The 18,934-nt window shown below is 30.8% G+C and overlaps 2 protein-coding genes and 1 pseudogene across 2 annotated transcripts; 2 read left to right on the top strand and 1 right to left on the bottom strand.

Annotated features, from left to right (window-relative positions):
• Positions 1 to 1,478: 1,478 nt before the first annotated feature.
• On the bottom strand, positions 1,479 to 7,224 carry LOC107930973 (probable transcription factor KAN2). The gene is made up of 6 exons (XM_041107788.1): positions 6,250 to 7,224; positions 6,075 to 6,151; positions 5,643 to 5,691; positions 4,799 to 4,937; positions 2,907 to 2,988; positions 1,479 to 1,952 (listed from the first exon to the last, which is right to left on the bottom strand). The coding sequence occupies exons 1-6, from the start codon at positions 6,905 to 6,907 to the stop codon at positions 1,869 to 1,871; spliced, it is 1,089 nt and encodes a 362-aa protein (XP_040963722.1). The 5' UTR covers positions 6,908 to 7,224; the 3' UTR covers positions 1,479 to 1,868.
• A 2,209-nt stretch (positions 7,225 to 9,433) lies between these two features.
• Positions 9,434 to 15,458, top strand: LOC107944687 (T-complex protein 1 subunit zeta 1). The gene is made up of 14 exons (XM_041107787.1): positions 9,434 to 9,849; positions 10,010 to 10,145; positions 10,450 to 10,601; positions 10,696 to 10,743; positions 10,814 to 10,906; positions 11,563 to 11,669; positions 11,917 to 12,031; positions 12,134 to 12,220; positions 13,400 to 13,604; positions 13,728 to 13,822; positions 14,215 to 14,283; positions 14,365 to 14,472; positions 14,580 to 14,698; positions 15,118 to 15,458. Exons 1-14 carry the CDS (start codon positions 9,652 to 9,654, stop codon positions 15,191 to 15,193), a joined length of 1,608 nt encoding a protein of 535 aa, XP_040963721.1. The 5' UTR covers positions 9,434 to 9,651; the 3' UTR covers positions 15,194 to 15,458.
• Positions 15,459 to 15,599: 141 nt separating this feature from the next.
• Positions 15,600 to 18,900, top strand: LOC107931025 (purple acid phosphatase 17-like; annotated as a pseudogene).
• The last annotated feature ends 34 nt before the right edge of the window (positions 18,901 to 18,934 follow it).

Below are 18,934 nucleotides of genomic sequence, written 5' to 3'. Positions count from 1 at the left end.
TAAAATTTAAAAGATTAAAAAATAAGTTTTTAAAACAATTTTCAAAAAAAAGTTCACTATTTTTTGAGAAAATATATTTTAATAATAAAATTAATTAATATTGGATTATTAAAAATTTGAATCTAAAAAATGTTTTTAAAAAACTTTATTAAATTAGATAAAAAATGAATGAAATTTAAGAAATATTTAAAAAATTTATAATTTAATGTATAAAATTATAATTAAATATCTTTTTATAATTTACAAAAAGAAAATCTTCAAGTTTTTTTTCTAAAAAATTATCAAAATACAATTCAAATTTTTATATCAATTTTGTTACTTAATTATATTGATTAATTTAATTACTGTTTCTAAACAAATTTGTTTTTTTAATGTAAACTTTAATTTCTTAAATTAATTATACTTATTAACTTAAAGATATTTTATTTATTAATTATTATTATTTTTAGTTGATTCTAATATTAAGATTTTTGAAATCTTTGTAATCATATTATCTTTAAAATTTTTTAAAAATATACACGAACTAAATTATTTAATTTTGATTATTAAATAGATGCACGGGTGAAAAAACAAGTTCCTAAACTAAAACAAACAAAAATAAATATAAATTAAATCATGCTCAAATTAGATTAATCATGAAAATAATAAAGAATAATTTATAAATAATAAATATTATAAGTCATTAAGATAAGTAGAGGTAGAGATCAAATTGAATGAACTAAGGAATTAAATCACATAACCTACATACTATGAAGGATCAAAGCTGGAATTAATCCATTTTTAAAAATGGCAGACCATGAGCTGAAAACCATGTGGTGCGCGGTGGGTTCCATTTTAAATATAAAACTTAAAAGCATTTTTTCTTTTTTCTTTTTGCAAAATAGTTATATTTTCTCTCTCAGAAACACATATAGTTGAGAATTCCACATTTTCATCCCAAAGTTTATAATTTTTCAGATTTTGGCAACAAATCCTAAATTTTCACAAGCCACTTTTACATTTTTTAAAACTCGGTTTTGATTCCGAGCAATTTCTGATTCAAAATTCAAGTACTATTTTTGAAAAAAACTTTTTTCTTATTTTCTTTTAAATATCGAGAAAAAAATTCAAGTTCTAAAATCACTTTTAGATTCAGAGTGAAAAACTCGATTTTGAATTTTTTTTAAAAGGTGAATTATTAAAATAGTCACTTTTGTTTTCTCCAAGTTGTATTTTAGTCACTTACGTTATTAAAAAATAGATAATTTTAATCACGTATATTTGAAATGAATTAATGTAGGTAATAAATAGATTAAAAAATGAAAATAGAAATATTTTAAAGAAAAGAAGTCTAATCATATAAAAATTAATTTTATATTAAAATAATTGTGAACCCTATTTATAAATGTGATCAAACCACTAAATCCAATATTCTTATCTCCATATCTTTACAACCACTCCTTTATTATTTTTTCTTTTTCCTATTTTCAATTTTTTATGTATCTTTTTAGGAGACCAACTTTCATATCATAAATAAATAAACAACATAAAGAGAGTATTTAAAGTCAAATTTTCACACCCTCACTTAAAATCTTGAAAAGACAATGGAAAAAGGATCTTTCCTAGCTTAATTGGCTAAAAAAATAATATACATTAATTAAGAAAATACAATGCAAATTTCATTTTTAAAATCAAACTTGATTCCATTTTTTTTCTTCTTCAATGACTAACATTGCTCAGCAACTTCATCTCCAAACCTGTTTCGGCTCGGAGAAAACAGTACTGACAAAGTTTTATCTTTTAAAATGAGATTCGATTTAGCTCCATTTTCGTAAAATTTAGCTTAAAACATATGGTCACCCATGTTCTTCACCCTGCCAATCTGATCTTCATAGGCTGAACTCCAAGCTTGGATAATGGAAATCTATATTTGACCCTGTTGTGCTTTTTTTATCAGCAAAACTGTTGCTTCCCTGCATAGTTTTAGATTATGGGTAAACTCCATTTGAGCACACTTTTATACCACTCAATTTAAATTGATTTCTAAATTTTAAAAAGATTGTAATCGAATTTTTAAAATATCAGTATCATATCATTCAATCACTTTAGTTATCACCTTAAGAAATGATAAAGACAATTTAAATTTAACATGTTTAAAAAACGTCGTTTTTTAATATATTAGATTCAAATTGTCTAGTTACACCTATATTTAAAACTTCATCCATGTATTCTAAACATACAACATGTGGTATTTAACTTCTAAATTGTAACTAAACTAAAAAATAGACATTTAGTAGAGTTTACCTTAATGATACTTTTCTAATATATATGTATAAATTAATTGATAGTTTTTATTAGATAATGACGCATGTCTCATATTACATAGGTAATATATCAAATGCTAATATTCTATATATAAGGCTGGTGTTTGATATAATGACAGGTCACTATTTTAACTAAGTGAAGTTAAAGAAATTACCATATATCCTTTTTCGAACGTATGTACCCTACAATCAAATGTCATATTCTTTACCTACTTATAAAGTTTTTCAATATCACCAACAGTCCTATATGTATAAATAAAATCAAAGCTAAATGAGAGAAAATTTATGTATAGTCGCTTTCAACGAGGTGCTCAATTAGCTTTAATATTTTTACAACTGCGTCACCAACCTCTTATTTATTGCTAGGGTAAAGTACGAGAGTGAAAGATCTTTGCAATTTATATATATATATCTATAAATACGATACATGCACAGAAAATGGTGCAACTTTCACTCCTTTTGCAGTAATAACTAACCATTTCTAAAACTTATGATACTGAACCCTAACCAAATCTAACGTTATGCTGCTCAGTGTTGCATGCATATATGTATATGTAGATATATTAGAAGCTGAGATAATGAAATGCTTTTCATTAATCTTACCTCGAAGTGGTTTCCGGATTGAGACGATGGAGCTTCGGGTGTAGACCCAACCGGAGTCCCCGAACTCGACAACTGAACCCCTCTGGTGCACCAAAAAAATTCATATAGTTTAATCAGTTTACGGTCACTAAGATACTTAGCTGCATGTTCTGAACAACAAGCAATCAAAGGGACAAAAATGCAATATAATAGATTGTTCTTCATCATGCGCATGCTATGGTTAGTACTTAGTATTGCTCAATAAGCTAGATAGACCTTTTTTTTTCACAAATCTAGTGTATATATATGGTTAGTATTTAAGAGGTGAAGAAGAAGTGGGCAAAATTTTGGGTTCAATTTGGCATTTATGTATCTTTATATATTTAAATACATAGTTAATAATTAATAGTTAATTATAATTAAGTCATTAATTATATTATACCAATAAAAGTTTAAACCCTGTATTTTCCGAATACCATCTTCCATCCCTACCGTAATATTATATATATATGGTAAGACCTTCTCAATAGTCTAGCTCTTACCTTCGTCTTATTACTGACTTAATCATTCGAATGCATTTCAAAGCACAAACTCTATCACCTTCATAATTTTTCTTATGTTATAGATCTTTCACTTCACATCATCCAATCCATTTTTATCTAAATACTTATTATTCATTAACAATTGGTACTTTCTATGGGAATCAAACAAAACCCCATTACTCAACCAGTTGAAACTATTCCCTTCCATCGCTGCTGTCGTTTCCTATCGGCTTCCTCAAGCATTGTTTTGAACTTTTTCATTTTTATATAATCACATATGTTTACGTGTATAATCTTATTCAGGTTGGTTCAACCTGTTCTTTTAAATGTTGGGCGACTATCATCTTCCACCTAGGAAATTTATTTTATATAAAGACCCCTAGCATTTCAATTCATTGATTATAAATGTGAAGGAGAGAAGAAGACATGTCTAGAAGAAAAAGATGGATCAATCAACTTAAAATGCACAAATGTGTGTATATATATATGTATACGTGTACAACTAAATAAAAATACTTGGTAAGTAGTATTAGAGTGCTCTTTAGTAAAATCCTTTGTCATGATATCTTAAATTAAATGTAATAATTATTAATTTGTTGAATTTAATATATAAAAAAATGATGCTAAATATAAACACATTGGTAAGAATTTCTTCTTTGATCAGTCATTACGAAAAAAGAAATAAAGCAGAAAGGCAGAAAGATGAATTAAAGCTTAACGAAAGGAAAAGCTGTCATCCATGAATAAACTCTTTTTTAGGTTTTTTTTCCCTTTATATAAAAAAACGTGGTTTCTGCATTAAAAAATTAATGCAATAAATTTTATATAAAAATTAGATGAATTTTTATTTGAAATGATAAAAATATACTCAAAATAATAATATTTATCTTGTAAAGTAATGATATTTTAATGATTATCAAATTGAGGGTCAAGTTGATTCGTAATATCAACTTACTTAAGAGTTTAATATATAGTAGAAATTGGTAAATGAATTTTGTAATTAGGTTCTTTTTTATAACTTACTTAACAGTTTAATATATAGTAGAAATTGGTAAATGAATTTTGTAATTAGGTTCTTTTTTATACCTATATCTTTTTATTCACTTTGCTATGTGAATTTGTTAATTAAGTTTGCTTTTATACTTGAAATTGAATTTCGTGAAAATATCATAATGTGGTATTTTGAGATTGTATCACTTTATCAACTAAAATTTTAAAAAATATATGAATTTTTTTATGTTTTAGATAATGACACGGCACAAACTCGGATTATTATATTGTCACACTTTTAGGGAGTTTAAATTTAGGGACTAAAATGGAAGAAGCTATTAAGTTTGGATACCAAACCAGAGATTGAGTTGGGAGACATACGTAGAAGAGATAGCCCAAAGGTTAGAAGAGGAGGGGCAGCCATTAACATTATGTTCTGTCTCTGTTGATCTCTGCTTCACTGAACTGTTACTATTTTTGGCTACACCCAAACAATCTTCATCTTCTTCTCCTGATCCATCTGTCATGCATACATATATGTATTCACATATATTTTAACAAACTAAAATATTAATAATAGATCCTAACATAAATATTCATACATACGTACACACAACATAAATATAGGTAAAAGTTTTATGGAGGCTATATTTTGCCTCTCTACTAAACAAAGTAAATTAATTATTGTATTAGATTAAAGAGCAAATTAATTATTTTTGTTAAAATTTTCATCTATTTCTACTATTAAAAACTAACATGACTAATATGATAAACAAACAGCGACATATGACGTACTACATATACCTCATGATAACGCATAAAAATTAATTTTCAATAGTAAAAAATGATGATTTTTTTAACAAAACCATTAATTTACTAGTTGATCTAACACAAAAGACACTAATTTATTCATATTTTTAATATGAAAAAGGCAAAATCCAGTACAAGACCTCCATTATACTTTCCCCGTAAATATAATTAAATTATAGGATAGATATACAGTAATTGCATATATTTTGTGTGAGCATAAAAAAACTCAAGTATGATTCACATACTATTATTTATTATTTAATTGAATTAGAAAAGAATCTAAATACAGATTAAAAATATATGATATTTGTTATGATGTATATAAATGAATAAAACAAATTAGGAAAAAGTGAAGTACTAGTTAATAAATATTAGGGGGACTGGAGAAGGCTAAGGCTAAACAATGCACAATTACCTGAGAAAGCTGCTGCAGCTTTATCAGTGCTCTTAACAGTTCTATACATCTGCGATATGAAAGGAAAAAGAGTTGCTTATTGATAAGAAACAAATCAAAAGAAGCCTCTTTTTTATCAATTTAAAAACAAAAATAGAAAATCTTGGTAAAAAAAATAAAAAAATACCCTTCTCTCTCTCTCTTTCTATTTCTAATTCTTGTCTGTTTATGGGATTTTTATTGGTTTGTTTATTAACCACGAGGTGGATGTTTGGTAAGGTCAGTAATTGCTTTGAATTATTGAGAAATGATGGCTACTTTTTTTCTCTCTCTCTTTTTCTCTTTGACCTTTTCTTTTCTTCTAAAAGTTGAACTTCTTCACTCAAAGTCTCTTTTTCTAAAAGAAAAACCAGGGTTTTTCCAGCTTTTTTAGTTTTTGTTCTTTGATTGTACCTGTAAATGGCTTTTGACATGAGCAAGTGTTAGATCTTTGACATCCATTAACTCTAAAACTGACTTTGGGGTTGCTCCTACATGAGAAAAACTCGATCAAATTCATTGAAAACTATATGGATCTGTAACAAAAAGTAGGAAAAAAAAGAGAGAATAAGATTGAATAATTGATTACTTTCATGGCCACCGAGAAGCTCGACAGCATGAACGAACCGAGCATGGAGAGAGCTGGTCCAACGCATCCTTGGTGCCCTTATATTCTTTTTGCTATGTACTTTAGCTATAAACCTTGAACTACCCATGCTTCCTTCGTATTGAGGCATTGAGATCCCATTAAACCTATAACCATTGGCTGAGTGTAGCACCCAAGGAGCTGAAGCTGATGATGATGATGAACAATTATAAGACGAATAAGGGGACCCTTGATATAGCGGCCGTGACTTACGAGGATCCGTATATATTGGGATTCCCTTGATGGGTTTCAAACCTGGTTCAGGCATATCATCGAGCCATGAAACCCCATAGTTTATATCACTTAGTTGACCGCATTTGAGAAGATGAATTTGCCGTGGGCAACTCTCAGGTTCTAAGCCACTGCCGACTGGACCTAGTGGATTAGCTAAAGAAAGCTCGGTTTCAGCTGCTTGGGAGCTGCTGCAGGGTTTTAGGGCATCGTACTGTTTGTTGCTCCAAATATCAAAGGTCGATGAATGGCTTTCGTTGGTAGTAGCAGTGGAAATCGATGGTGGAGCAGTGTTGGGAGGGCTAATGTGCAGTGAAAGGTCGGGAATCCGATTCATACACTGTTCATCGAAACCTCCTTTTTCCTCCATTTTTATTCTCGAAAAAAAAGGGGTTCACTGAAAAACACTTTCTCTCACAGAATCCAATAAGAAGATATGAACAAACACGGATTATTGGGTAGTTGAGGGAAGAAAGAAAATCAAAACCCTTTGAATGTATAATTTACCTAAAGAAAGAAAAATTCAAGAGGGCAACAAAAGAAAACTTGCACATAAATATATATGTAATATATATTGAGAGAAAAGTGTAGTATTGCAATGATTATATGATAATTTTATGTATATATATAAAGGGAATGGTTTTTGGGAATGAAGAACAAAAGAGAGCTGTTTAATGACTTTTACTTGCTTCTTCTTCTACCTCCTTGTGTGTATATATATATACAGAAATAAATAAATGGATTAATTGCATTAAACATCCCAAAATTATGATCCAAATTTTTTAATAATAGTTAGCTTGACTGAAACTTTAGTTTGATTTAGAATGTATTTGACCACTTGGATCAAATTTTAAAGACATTTATATTTCAACAATTTTGATGTCTAATTTGATGGTTACATGAACAAAGATTTTATTGAGACCATATTAATATTTTGAATATTGAATTAAAATGTTTTAAAGTTTTGACAACGTTTTGTTCAATTAATGACACTTTGAACAAATACTCTCTCTTTTTCGTCATAAATATAAATAAAATCATGTAATAAATATATTTATTAAAATTTTATCTAAAAATCAAATGATTTTTTATCACAAATAGTGAAATGAATTGTTTAATTTTTGAGTAAAAGAAAAGTGCAGTGTTTAAAATTTATTGAGTTGTGGGTTCAAATATCAACATGATTGAATTTTTTAATCTTATATTTTATAGAAAAAAATATCAAAAGACAAAGAACACTCTCATAAAGCTATAATTTACTTTGTATAGAAAATAATATTTTAATAATTTCTCAATTGAATTGATGTCGGACTGACTTATGATATACAAACTTATCAATGACTTAAATATAAATATAAATATAGATATAGATGGTATTTTAGAATTTTATCAACTAAATTTGAGTCAGGTTAACTCGTGACACAACTTAGTCATGAAATTAAATATAAATATAGATATTGTACAACTTAGTTTTATATTTTATCCATATATCTTCGTTCTTCACAAAATTTATTAGTAAAAAGGTGACAATAAAATTATTTTTTGAATAACTGAAATGAATTTGAATATAAAAATTATTATTATGGAAAAAGTGTTAGTTGAACCCGAATAAAATTAAACTTAGAAGGTATAATTAAAAAAAAAAACAAATTCTCTTTGTATTTTTCAATAATCTCTTTCTTTTCCTACTGGCTTACGCTAATACGGAATAAGATGCTTTCATTTTTAATTTTCTTATCTTCCCTTCCTTTATAAAAAATAAATTAAAGAAAAAACACAAAAAAAAACTTTGCATGGGAATATTTATTACATTTTTCGTGTACACTTAAATTTTATGCTGATTCTTTAAAACACTTTTTTATTTAAATTGCATTGCATTCATAATTTTTTTTCTTTTTCTTTTGGGACTTCCAATTTGAATCAAATACGTTTTTTAATTGGAATTTGAGATTAGCATGTTCAAATTTTAATCAATTTCTTTTTTGGGAAGAAAAAGTCATTTGAACTGTTAAAATTCTAACCGTGTTGATAGTCTGCATGATAATTTACATGTACTAAATAAATTTAGAAAATACATAATTTTAAATTTAAAAATTTGAAAATTTTAAAAATGTAGGTCAACAAAGAAGCATGCATGGATTATCATGATAAGCAATTAACATTTTAACAATTTGATTGACCTTTTCATTAATAAAACACAGATTAAATTTTAAAAGTTAAATGTGAAAATAATTAAAAAATTTAAACCCATCGGTTTATATTTAGGGTAAACTATATCCTATGTCATTAAATTATTAGTAAGTCTATATTTTAGTTGCTAAATTTCAAAAAGTTACAAAATGACCATTAAGTTATTTGAAAGCTTTCATTTAAGTCATTAGGTTGTTAAAATCGTTGTTCAATGGCCTTCTCTATCCGCACTGTCTGCGCCAATCAAAAACTCACATTCCCCTTTCTACGGTTTAGTTTTTTTCATGAAACAACTTTGAGTATCAAGAATTTGTGAACCAATATCCAAACAACTTTCTTCTTCAATCTCCGACACTAAATGTAAGATCAACTTGGATCTAAGGTATGTTTTACTCATCATTGAGAATTGATCCACCAAACAGATCATTGAATCATCGCTTGGAACTCGCTAGCTTTTTTTTTTTAGAAAAAAACTTAACAGCTCGATGAATTAAATAAAGAATTCTGAATAATTTAATGATCATTTTATAATTTTTTAAAATTGAATGATTAAAATGTAAACTTATTAATATTTTATCGATGAATTACTTTTTAAGACTTTGAATTGTGGCATTATTAGGCCCCAATTTATTTGGGCTTGAGGTTAATTTTTGGCCTATTGCATTGTTTGTTCGACCTTAAGGTATTAAACCCAGATTTCAAATTCGGGTCAGCCCATATATTTTATTTTTCATGTACTATTATTTTTTTTCATCTATTTATTTATAGAAAAAAGTTCGAGAAAGCCCTAAAACCCTTCCGAGCATTTTGTTCCCCTTCCTTGCAGAAAACAAAGGTGAGTTTTTCCCTCCCGACTCAGTCACTTGCTCACTCGGTCACTTACCTCGTGCTTTCAACGGTGTTATTCGGAAATCCTAGCCGACGATGTCGCTTCGAGTGTTGAACCCTAATGCCGAAGTTCTCAACAAATCGGCGGCACTGCACATGAACATCAACGCCGCCAAAGGTTTACAAGATGTTCTCAAAACAAATCTGGGACCTAAAGGCACTATCAAAATGCTTGTTGGTGGCGCCGGTGATATTAAGCTCACTAAAGATGGAAACACTCTCTTGAAAGAAATGGTTCCTTTTTTCCCCTTCCTTTTTCCTGCAATTTTTTATAGCGATTTCATTTCCCTTACCAGATTTAAATTCTTCTTTGATATTAGTAAAAGCATGTTAAATGATTACTGAGGTTGATGATGTAGATCTTATTGAGTTGTTTGATTGAAAAATATTTCAGCAAATTCAAAATCCGACGGCTATTATGATAGCAAGGACAGCTGTTGCACAAGATGACATTAGCGGTGACGGAACTACATCTACTGTACTCTTCATTGGCGAGCTAATGAAGCAATCTGAGCGTTACATTGACGAAGGTTAGGGTTCGTATGACTAATTTGAATCCATGTAAAAGAACTGCTCAGCTTTGCAATTTTCTATTAGATTTAAGGTTTTTTTTTCCCTCAGTGAGATGCAAATTGGATAATATGAGCAGTTGCAGTCATGTTAGATTCTTTAGCTTAAGATTCTTGCCCACTGAAAATGATTAAAGAAAAATTAGATTTGAACCAAATGGCTGTAATATACAAGTATTGACATAGCATTTCCATATATGTACACATATTTCTCTTTTCTCGTTATTCATTATCTATATGCATAGTGATAAAGCTTTTGGTTTAGGTATGCATCCCCGTGTTCTAGTTGATGGTTTTGAAATTGCCAAAAGAGCTACCCTTCAGTTCCTTGAGAAGTTTAAGACTCCTGTGGTAATGGGTTCTGAACCTGATAAGGAGATCCTGAAAATGGTAGCAAGAACTACACTAAGGACTAAGGTATTTTCAAAATTTTTACTCTCCCTACTTCACTCTCTTATCTGTTTTTAACGATATCTTATTCATTTGATTGACTTTTTGTACTGTCATGCAGTTGTATGAAGGATTGGCAGATCAACTGACAGACATAGTTGTTAATGCTGTAAGTGGGAAACTTATTTGTTTCTACTTTTTTACACTTAGGTGATATAAACTTTTATTTGGTTTCCCAGGTACTGTGTGTCCGAAAACCAGATGAGCCTATTGATCTCTTTATGGTTGAAATAATGCACATGCGACATAAGTTTGATGTAGACACACGGCTGGTATGTTTATATATCCTTTTTATCTTGCATTGTATGTATGCCACCTTTCTCGATGCATTGTAGCATTCAATGTCTTTGTTTGTGGTTTCTGCTGTTACAGTATGATACTGAAGTTGGGATTACTTATTACTCATGCATTATGAATGATTTTAAGAATTTTGGTTTGTTGTTACTTCTTTTGAGTCACGAGGCTAAGTTCTTTTTCTTTTTTCAAGAGAGGGACCCACTTGAAGGGAAGGGGGGTTGTTCTCTATATTCTAACCAGTTTATTTGCCAATTTTTTTGTTTCCTTACTATAGCTACAATTAAAGTAATTTTTAATTTTGATTTCACAAAACAATGTTCTCTTTAATGAACATATGCAAATTTGGCCATCATCAAATAAAATGTAGAAAACTTTTTTTGACAAGGTGATCACGATATGGATAGGAAATCACAAAATTTATTGCTATTGGAATGTATTAATAAAGCTTTGAAAGAGTTAACTCTTTCCCCTGCTACACCTTCCTTTCTCTTGATTAGAGCTAAGTTTAGCTTGTGTAGTAAAGCTTGAATATTTCTGTTTTATTTCTACATGTTTTTGTTATGTGTGTGCATGTGTTGGTATCCATCTGTATCATGCCGTTTATTATATTTATCTTTTGTGGTTTCCCTAGGTGGAGGGACTAGTTTTGGACCATGGTTCTAGGCATCCGGATATGAAGCGGCGAGCAGAAAATTGTTACATCTTGACATGTAATGTATCATTGGAGTATGAGAAAAGGTACATATATGTGCATGTCTTTAACTTCCCTTTTTATTTGTCCGCGCTGTGGGGGTGCAAGTGGAGGGGGCACTAATTTCATGAAGGAGAAATTAGCGTCATTGTTAGCTATTTATATTCTCCTTGAAATATAATCTTCCTTGTGCTTAGCTGCTCATTTGGTGTCTGCGTGCTTTTCTTTGGTTACCCTTAATCTGGATTTATTTTGTTGTGATTGTCATCATGTAACTAATGTTTTAGCCCTCAGTGAAATAAATGCAGGCTTTTTCTACTCAAATGCTGAGCAGAGGGAGGCAATGGTTGCAGCTGAAAGGCGTTCAGTTGATGAACGAGTCAAAAAAATTATTGAGCTAAAAAATAAGGTATCTATTGTTATGCCTGATGTACCTATTATAAATGTGGCTTTTTTGGTGTAGCAGATTTATATTAATTCTTACGATACTGCTACTCCTGTCCATCTGTAGGTTTGTGCTGGCAATGATAGCAACTTTGTTGTTATCAATCAAAAGGGTATTGATCCCCCTTCCTTGCATCTACTTCAACAAGCAGGGGTAAGCTATGGAATTTTGTTCTTTTAACCCCTATTCCGACTTGCGAAATTTTCATGATGCCCTACTCTTTGTTAGTTGCCTATAACGTTCTTGCAAGTGTTTGAATTTATCCAAATTTTCCCATTAAAGAAGAGAAAGTATCACAAGTGAAACATACAGTGATCTAGATGCTTGACCAGTGTTGTCAAAGGTGCAAGTCATTCTCTAGGCACAAGAACATCATATTTTGTGAGGTGCAAGGCACAGAAAGGCTGTAATATGCACACGTGTGTGTGTGTGTTTTTTTTGTGTTGGTATATATAGTATATGCTTAAGATATTTTGATTAAAAACTCTAAAAAGAGTGATTTGGTTTTTTCCTATAAAAATTGTAAAATTTTCTTCTTTTGTTGGCTAACATGCATGATTTCCATTTGGTCCCATGTTATTAAATATTCAAATATCGAGAAGTAGAGAGTCTGATCGTTTCTTTTCTTCTTAACCATTAAAGGTACAATTATTGCAAAAATAAAAAACTGAAGAAATCATACGGAACTTCAATTAACATATTTTTTTGCAACTACCACCTTACAAAAATATGATCAGGCATGCTCGGCGTGTATCTATTTAAGATGTGTCTCGTCTGAAAGGGTTTGAGGCACTTATTTGGTTCAGTGCTAAGGCACAATGCTAGTTGCACACCTTTACAGCACTGCTTGACTATTATTTTGCCATCTCGTGTTGATAATCATGATATCATTGTCATTGTCAGTATGTTCTTCAGTTTTTTGCCTCAGCGTACCAATGTCTTCTCCCCTTTTTGCTAGAGAATGACTACCTTGGTTGTCATCCCTGTTTCCTGTCTGTATATGTCTTTCCGATGGATATCTGGGTTGATATATGTTTCTAGAATATCAAGAGGAAGGTGCATCCTATGTAGCCGTCTTCCTTTCTGTTGGCGTAAGATAATTTCACAATTGTGATTGTAACATGTATTTTGCAGTGATATTGTTATTCCTAAATGAATTTGAGTGGCACACAGTTTTGATCACCAGTGAGATATGAGGCTGATGTGACTGATATATTTTTTCTTTCTTCTTTAAGTGTTACATATATGTCTAAAACTGAATTTTCTAATAGTTTTTGTTGAAGTTTGTCACACCTGTGTTTCATTGCAATATGCTGATCTGTGGTGTTGTAGATTGTTGCCCTCAGAAGAGCAAAGAGAAGAAATATGGAAAGGCTTGTTTTGGCTTGCGGAGGAGAAGCTGTAAATTCTGTTGATGATTTAACCCCAGCTTGTCTTGGCTGGGCGGGACTTGTCTACGAGCATGTCCTTGGGGAAGATAAGTATACATTTGTGGAAAATGTGAGGCATCCCCATTCATGTACAATTTTGATCAAAGGTATGTAGAACTGGTTGCCGTTCCATATAATTTATGTAAATTTAATAACAATATTGTTAGTGCTGCTTGTGCAACATTTTAATTGCTATTTATATAATACTAATGCTATTGTCAATAACATAGGGCCTAATGACCACACAATTGCCCAAATTAAGGATGCTGTTCGTGATGGGCTGCGGGCTGTTAAGAATACTATTGAAGATGAGGCAGTTATATTAGTAAGTTTTGCTTGTTTAGCATTTCATTTGCATTTGTTCTTCAAGCTGGTTTACATCTACTATTGATTCTATTGTCTGCAATAGTTGGTCACCAAACTTGTTTTATGATTGATTGACCCAGTATAGAATGGAAATTAGATGGGGTAGACTAAACTTAAAGTTGGTCGTGGGTGATCCTCTTTAATGTGTATTTCCCTGATAGATGCAGCTGGCAAATTTAAATATTTGATCTCTGTGCTATTAATAGGCTGGCCTATTTGATTAGATTCTGTCAAATTCCCTTGAACCAAAAAGATATTTGCTGAGAGTTAGGATTATTTGGTTCGAATCTTTACGCACGGTAGCATTTCATGATATACTCTGATATATGAATATATATATCTGTTCTTCAGGGTGCGGGAGCTTTCGAAGTTGCAGCTAGACAACACCTAATTAACGAAGTAAAGAAAACTGTTCAAGGGGTATGTCTCTGGTATATTTTTCTGTTTACAACTACTGAAACAACTATTGAAATACATCTGATTTACATAAAAATGGAACAGCGTGCCCAATTAGGTGTTGAAGCTTTCGCCGATGCCCTTCTCGTGGTGCCCAAGACACTTGCTGAAAATTCTGGACTTGACACTCAGGATGTCATAATTGGTCTTACGGTACTACTTATTTCGTCTAGTTCACTATTTGTTTCAACCCCTTCTAGAAAATGGAAGCTGAAGAGAATAGTATTAAGCTGAACATTGTATTTTGACTGTTGATACAGGGGGAGCATGACAGAGGAAATATTGTCGGTCTAAACCAACAAACAGGAGAACCTATGGACCCCCAAATGGAGGGTATATTTGATAACTACTCTGTTAAACGACAAATTATAAACTCTGGGTACGTAATAGCTCTCGATATTCATTTGCCTCACTTGTCTTTTATAATTTGCCATTATCGGCATGTATGTTCCCATTTTCATGGTAAAAGTACCATGGAAGCCCTTGTATTTAGGGGTGTGCATTTGGTCAGTTTGATTTTTTATATAAAAAACCGAATAAATCGATTTATTCATGTAAACCGAATAAACTGAACCGACCTAGGGAGCAAAACCAAATAAACCGAACTGAATTTTTGGTTCGGTCCGGTTTTTCTGTTTTTCAAAATCTTTTTGAGTTGGAATTTTTTTTCTAATTGAGGTAGGAATGTTCTTCATGGTACTTTTTCACTGATTCGCACTATTAGATGTCTATCATGATTTCATGTTTACCACATAAAAAGCATAACTGGTTAAAAATGGTGGTACTTTGGTTTGTCAGGCCTGTAATTGCTTCGCAATTGCTGTTGGTGGATGAAGTGATTCGTGCTGGCAGAAACATGCGAAAGCCAACTTAAGCCCGGAGTGGACCTTCCTTTTACTCTGTATGTGTGTGGCTTTTGGTATTCTATTTCATGGAAGATTTTTGTGGTGCATCCTTGTTCTAAAATGGGTTATGTACTGCATCTTGGTGATCTGTTTTTAGAGGAAACTTCCCATTTTCATGATAGTATGAACAAATGTTTTTTTTACCCTCTCTTATGACATTGGCCTTTGCCATTTCTTGTAGCTTTTGCCTCTTTTTTTCCCTCTTTAATTAAATTTCTATGGTTTGAATTGGAATTTGGTAGTATCCTGAATTTGTACTTTTAGAGGTTTAGTTTTAAGTCATTTTTTTCGGGTGTTTTTTGTGTTATATTGTTTTATGTTATTGTAATCATTTTTCGGTATAAGTTTAAATTTATAAAATATTATTTTTAAGTAAAAATTAATATATATATATATAAAGAAGTAAATAATATATATTTTACCAACCATAATTGATGGGATATAGAATTTGAAATTGATGAGAGATTTGAAAGGATGTTATAATTATAAAAAAGCAAATAATAGTATAATGGTGTTATATTTTAAAATTAATTTATACATAAAATTTAGTGGTTTTGGAGTAATTTTCAATAAAATCTTTTCCATTAAATTGTGTCTAAAATTAGTGAATTTAAAGCTGTTTTGTTGTTTCATTATGACAATTACAACTAATCAAAATAAATTATCAATCACGGAATAATAAGTGAAGTATATTCTAAATTAGACTATCATTGAATATGAGTTAATAAAAAACAATATTAATGGACAGGGAATTGACAAATAAACCCTTTGAAATTTGGGGAAATAAAATAAGAAGCATAAATCAGATGAAAAATTGGAGTCTAAAATATAGGATGAAAATTTTACGGCTAAAATTAGATGAGTGCTAAAAAATACTTAAAAAATGAGAGGCGTCACCTTCATCACAACCGAATATTCCAGGGTTTTGCATGAGTTCATCGCTGCAATGTTCGGGAAAATAATTTGTTTCGATGGGAATAAAATGACTCAAAATGCCAATTAATTTAACCATAGCTTTGGCATTGAAAACCTTAATGATTTAAGCAAGGAGAAAGAGAGGATGGGTAATCAATGTCAATGGCATCTGTGGTTTGTGTTGGCGATAACATGCTTTGTGAGTCAAAATTATGTAGCAGGGGAGCTTGAGAGAGTTCATCTGAAGGGGCAGCCGAGGAACGGCAACAGCAGCAAAGGCGATGGTTTCCCTGGCTTTTTGGTGGTCGGTGATTGGGGTAGAAAAGGGGCTTTTAATCAATCACGAGTTGCATTCCAGGTTATTTATTTTCGCATTTCTAACTTATTTATACGAAACCGATTTCCTTTTTTAAAACTCATAAAATTTAATTTATAAAATTCTTATTATCATTTTAATGCTAGGTTGAAAACAATCTGAAAGTTAATGGTTACATCAAACGTTTTGAAGATTAAAATCTATTAAAAATATGACTAATGCTTTTATGAGATTAGATTACAATCTTTCTTCGTTAGTCCATATTGTGGTTGAACAACGGAAATCAAGAAAATTTAAATAATATTTAAGGTGTCAAATACTTTGCTTACTGTTTTAATACAAGTCATAAAACAATAAATAATTATTTCAGAGAACAATGAAGAATTTTTTTATATTATATATTTTTCAACAATATTGTAAACTATTAACAAATTTTAGATGATTGTAAACACAATATGGATGTAGATGGGAAAGATCGGAGAAAAATTAAAGATAGATTTTGTGGTATCGACGGGAGATAATTTTTATGACAATGGGTTGAACAGCCAACATGACCCTGCGTTCCTACAATCTTTCACTAATATTTACAAATCCAAGAGCCTGCAAACCCACTGGTTCAGCGGTTTGTAACTTTTTATCCTTATTCATGTTTACATACATTTTACTATTTCAGCAATGTTGAGTGACCAATTGATTACTTACATGGATATCATTGCCTACAGTTTTGGGGAACCATGATTATAGGGGTGATGCAGAGGCTCAATTCAGTCCTTTTCTCCGACAAATTGACTCCAGATGGTTTTGTTTACGATCCTTCATCGTCAATGCTGGTCTGTCTCTATTCCTTATTCCTTATTATCGTTGCTACTAATAATAGCTTAAAAAGCAGAACACCTATTTTATCATATTATATTAATTACTTTTAAATTTGGCCAGATTTGGCTGAGATCATCTTTGTGGATACCACACCTTTGGTGAAGAGTTATTTTTTAAACTCAGACACACACACACTTATGACTGGCGCGGTATAATACCTCGCAAACGCTACATTACCAATCTATTGAAGGTACTTAACCTATTATTATTAAATTTGGATCAAATAAGAATTTTGTTGTCATGATTCGATCAACCTTAAGCCTTGTCATGCAAGCATGTGAGCACAATCCTAGCATTATCCTATTTAGGACGTGTCTCAATATTTTATCACTTGAAAGTGTGCATTGTTGGGTTCAAATTCAAGACTTCTTACAACACACAGGGTCAGTTTTTCTTGCAAACATACATTGTACCATTTGATCTATACAATGTCTTTTAGAATTGGATCAGTGGTCAAATAGATCAAGTCACCAATTCGACCAATCTGATCCGTTTAATTTAAAAAATTATTAAAAATTCAAAATAATTCAAACATCATTAGATTTATATAACAAAGCTTCAAGGAATTCGTAGAAGTCTAAAAGTATGATACTAGCATTGTGCTCACGACGTCGAAGCAGATCGAATGGTGATGGGTAGTGACAAATATAATATAGTTTTGGGTTCCAAATTAGTTTATACGTATCTATGTATGAAAATTCATGGTTTCTGTATAGGATGTGGAGTGTGCATTGAGAGAATCAACCGCAAAATGGAAGATAGTTGTAGGACACCATGCAATTAGAAGCATTGGGTTCCATGGTGACACCGAGGAACTCGTAAACTACCTCCTCCCTATTCTCAAGGCTAACAACGTTGATTTTTACATCAATGGCCATGATCATTGCCTGCAACACATCAGTGACACTAACGGGTAAAAAACCAATGCTAAATTTAAAACTAGTTGTTCAACAAAATTGAAATTAATGGTGACTACAAATATTTAAGATTGGACTTGAACTTAGCAATTGTTTTTATATCAGGGTTTGAAAATTTTTTTTGTTCAAGTTAGTCATTGATATTTCTTTAGCCTTAATGTAGGAATAATTATCAAGTTCAGACTCTAATGTGAGAACAATTGTTAAGTTCAAAACTTTACTTGAACAAAAGAAAATTCAAACCTTAATGTGAAAATAATTACCAAGTTAAGCACTCAATTAATTATTTAACCCTTTAAAATGTGAATTTTCAGCCGCATGGAGTTCCTAACAAGTGGAGCAGGGTCCAAGGCATGGAGGGGAGACATGAAGAAACAAAGGAGAGAGGGACTAAGGTTCTTCTATGATGGCCAAGGCTTTATGTCTCTTCAATTGTCCCAATTTGATGCCCACATTGCCTTTTATGATGCTTACGGCACCGTTTTGCATACTTGGAATGTGTGGAAACCCATTTTTCACTCATCCATGTAACTAAAAATATTCTCGAGACCAGTTGAACTGAGTTATTGTATGTTATTAATACAAAACGTTTGTTTAAACTTGATTCAGATTGAATTGTGAGACATTGTTTTGCTCAAGTCGATCAATATTTTTAAATGGTTAATTTAAATTCGTTTTAATTTAAT

The sequence above is a fragment of the Gossypium hirsutum genome, chromosome D12 (assembly GCF_007990345.1).
Source record: "Gossypium hirsutum isolate 1008001.06 chromosome D12, Gossypium_hirsutum_v2.1, whole genome shotgun sequence".
Taxonomy (NCBI): Eukaryota; Viridiplantae; Streptophyta; class Magnoliopsida; order Malvales; family Malvaceae; genus Gossypium; species Gossypium hirsutum.
This window is presented reverse-complemented; position numbering and strand designations above follow the sequence as displayed.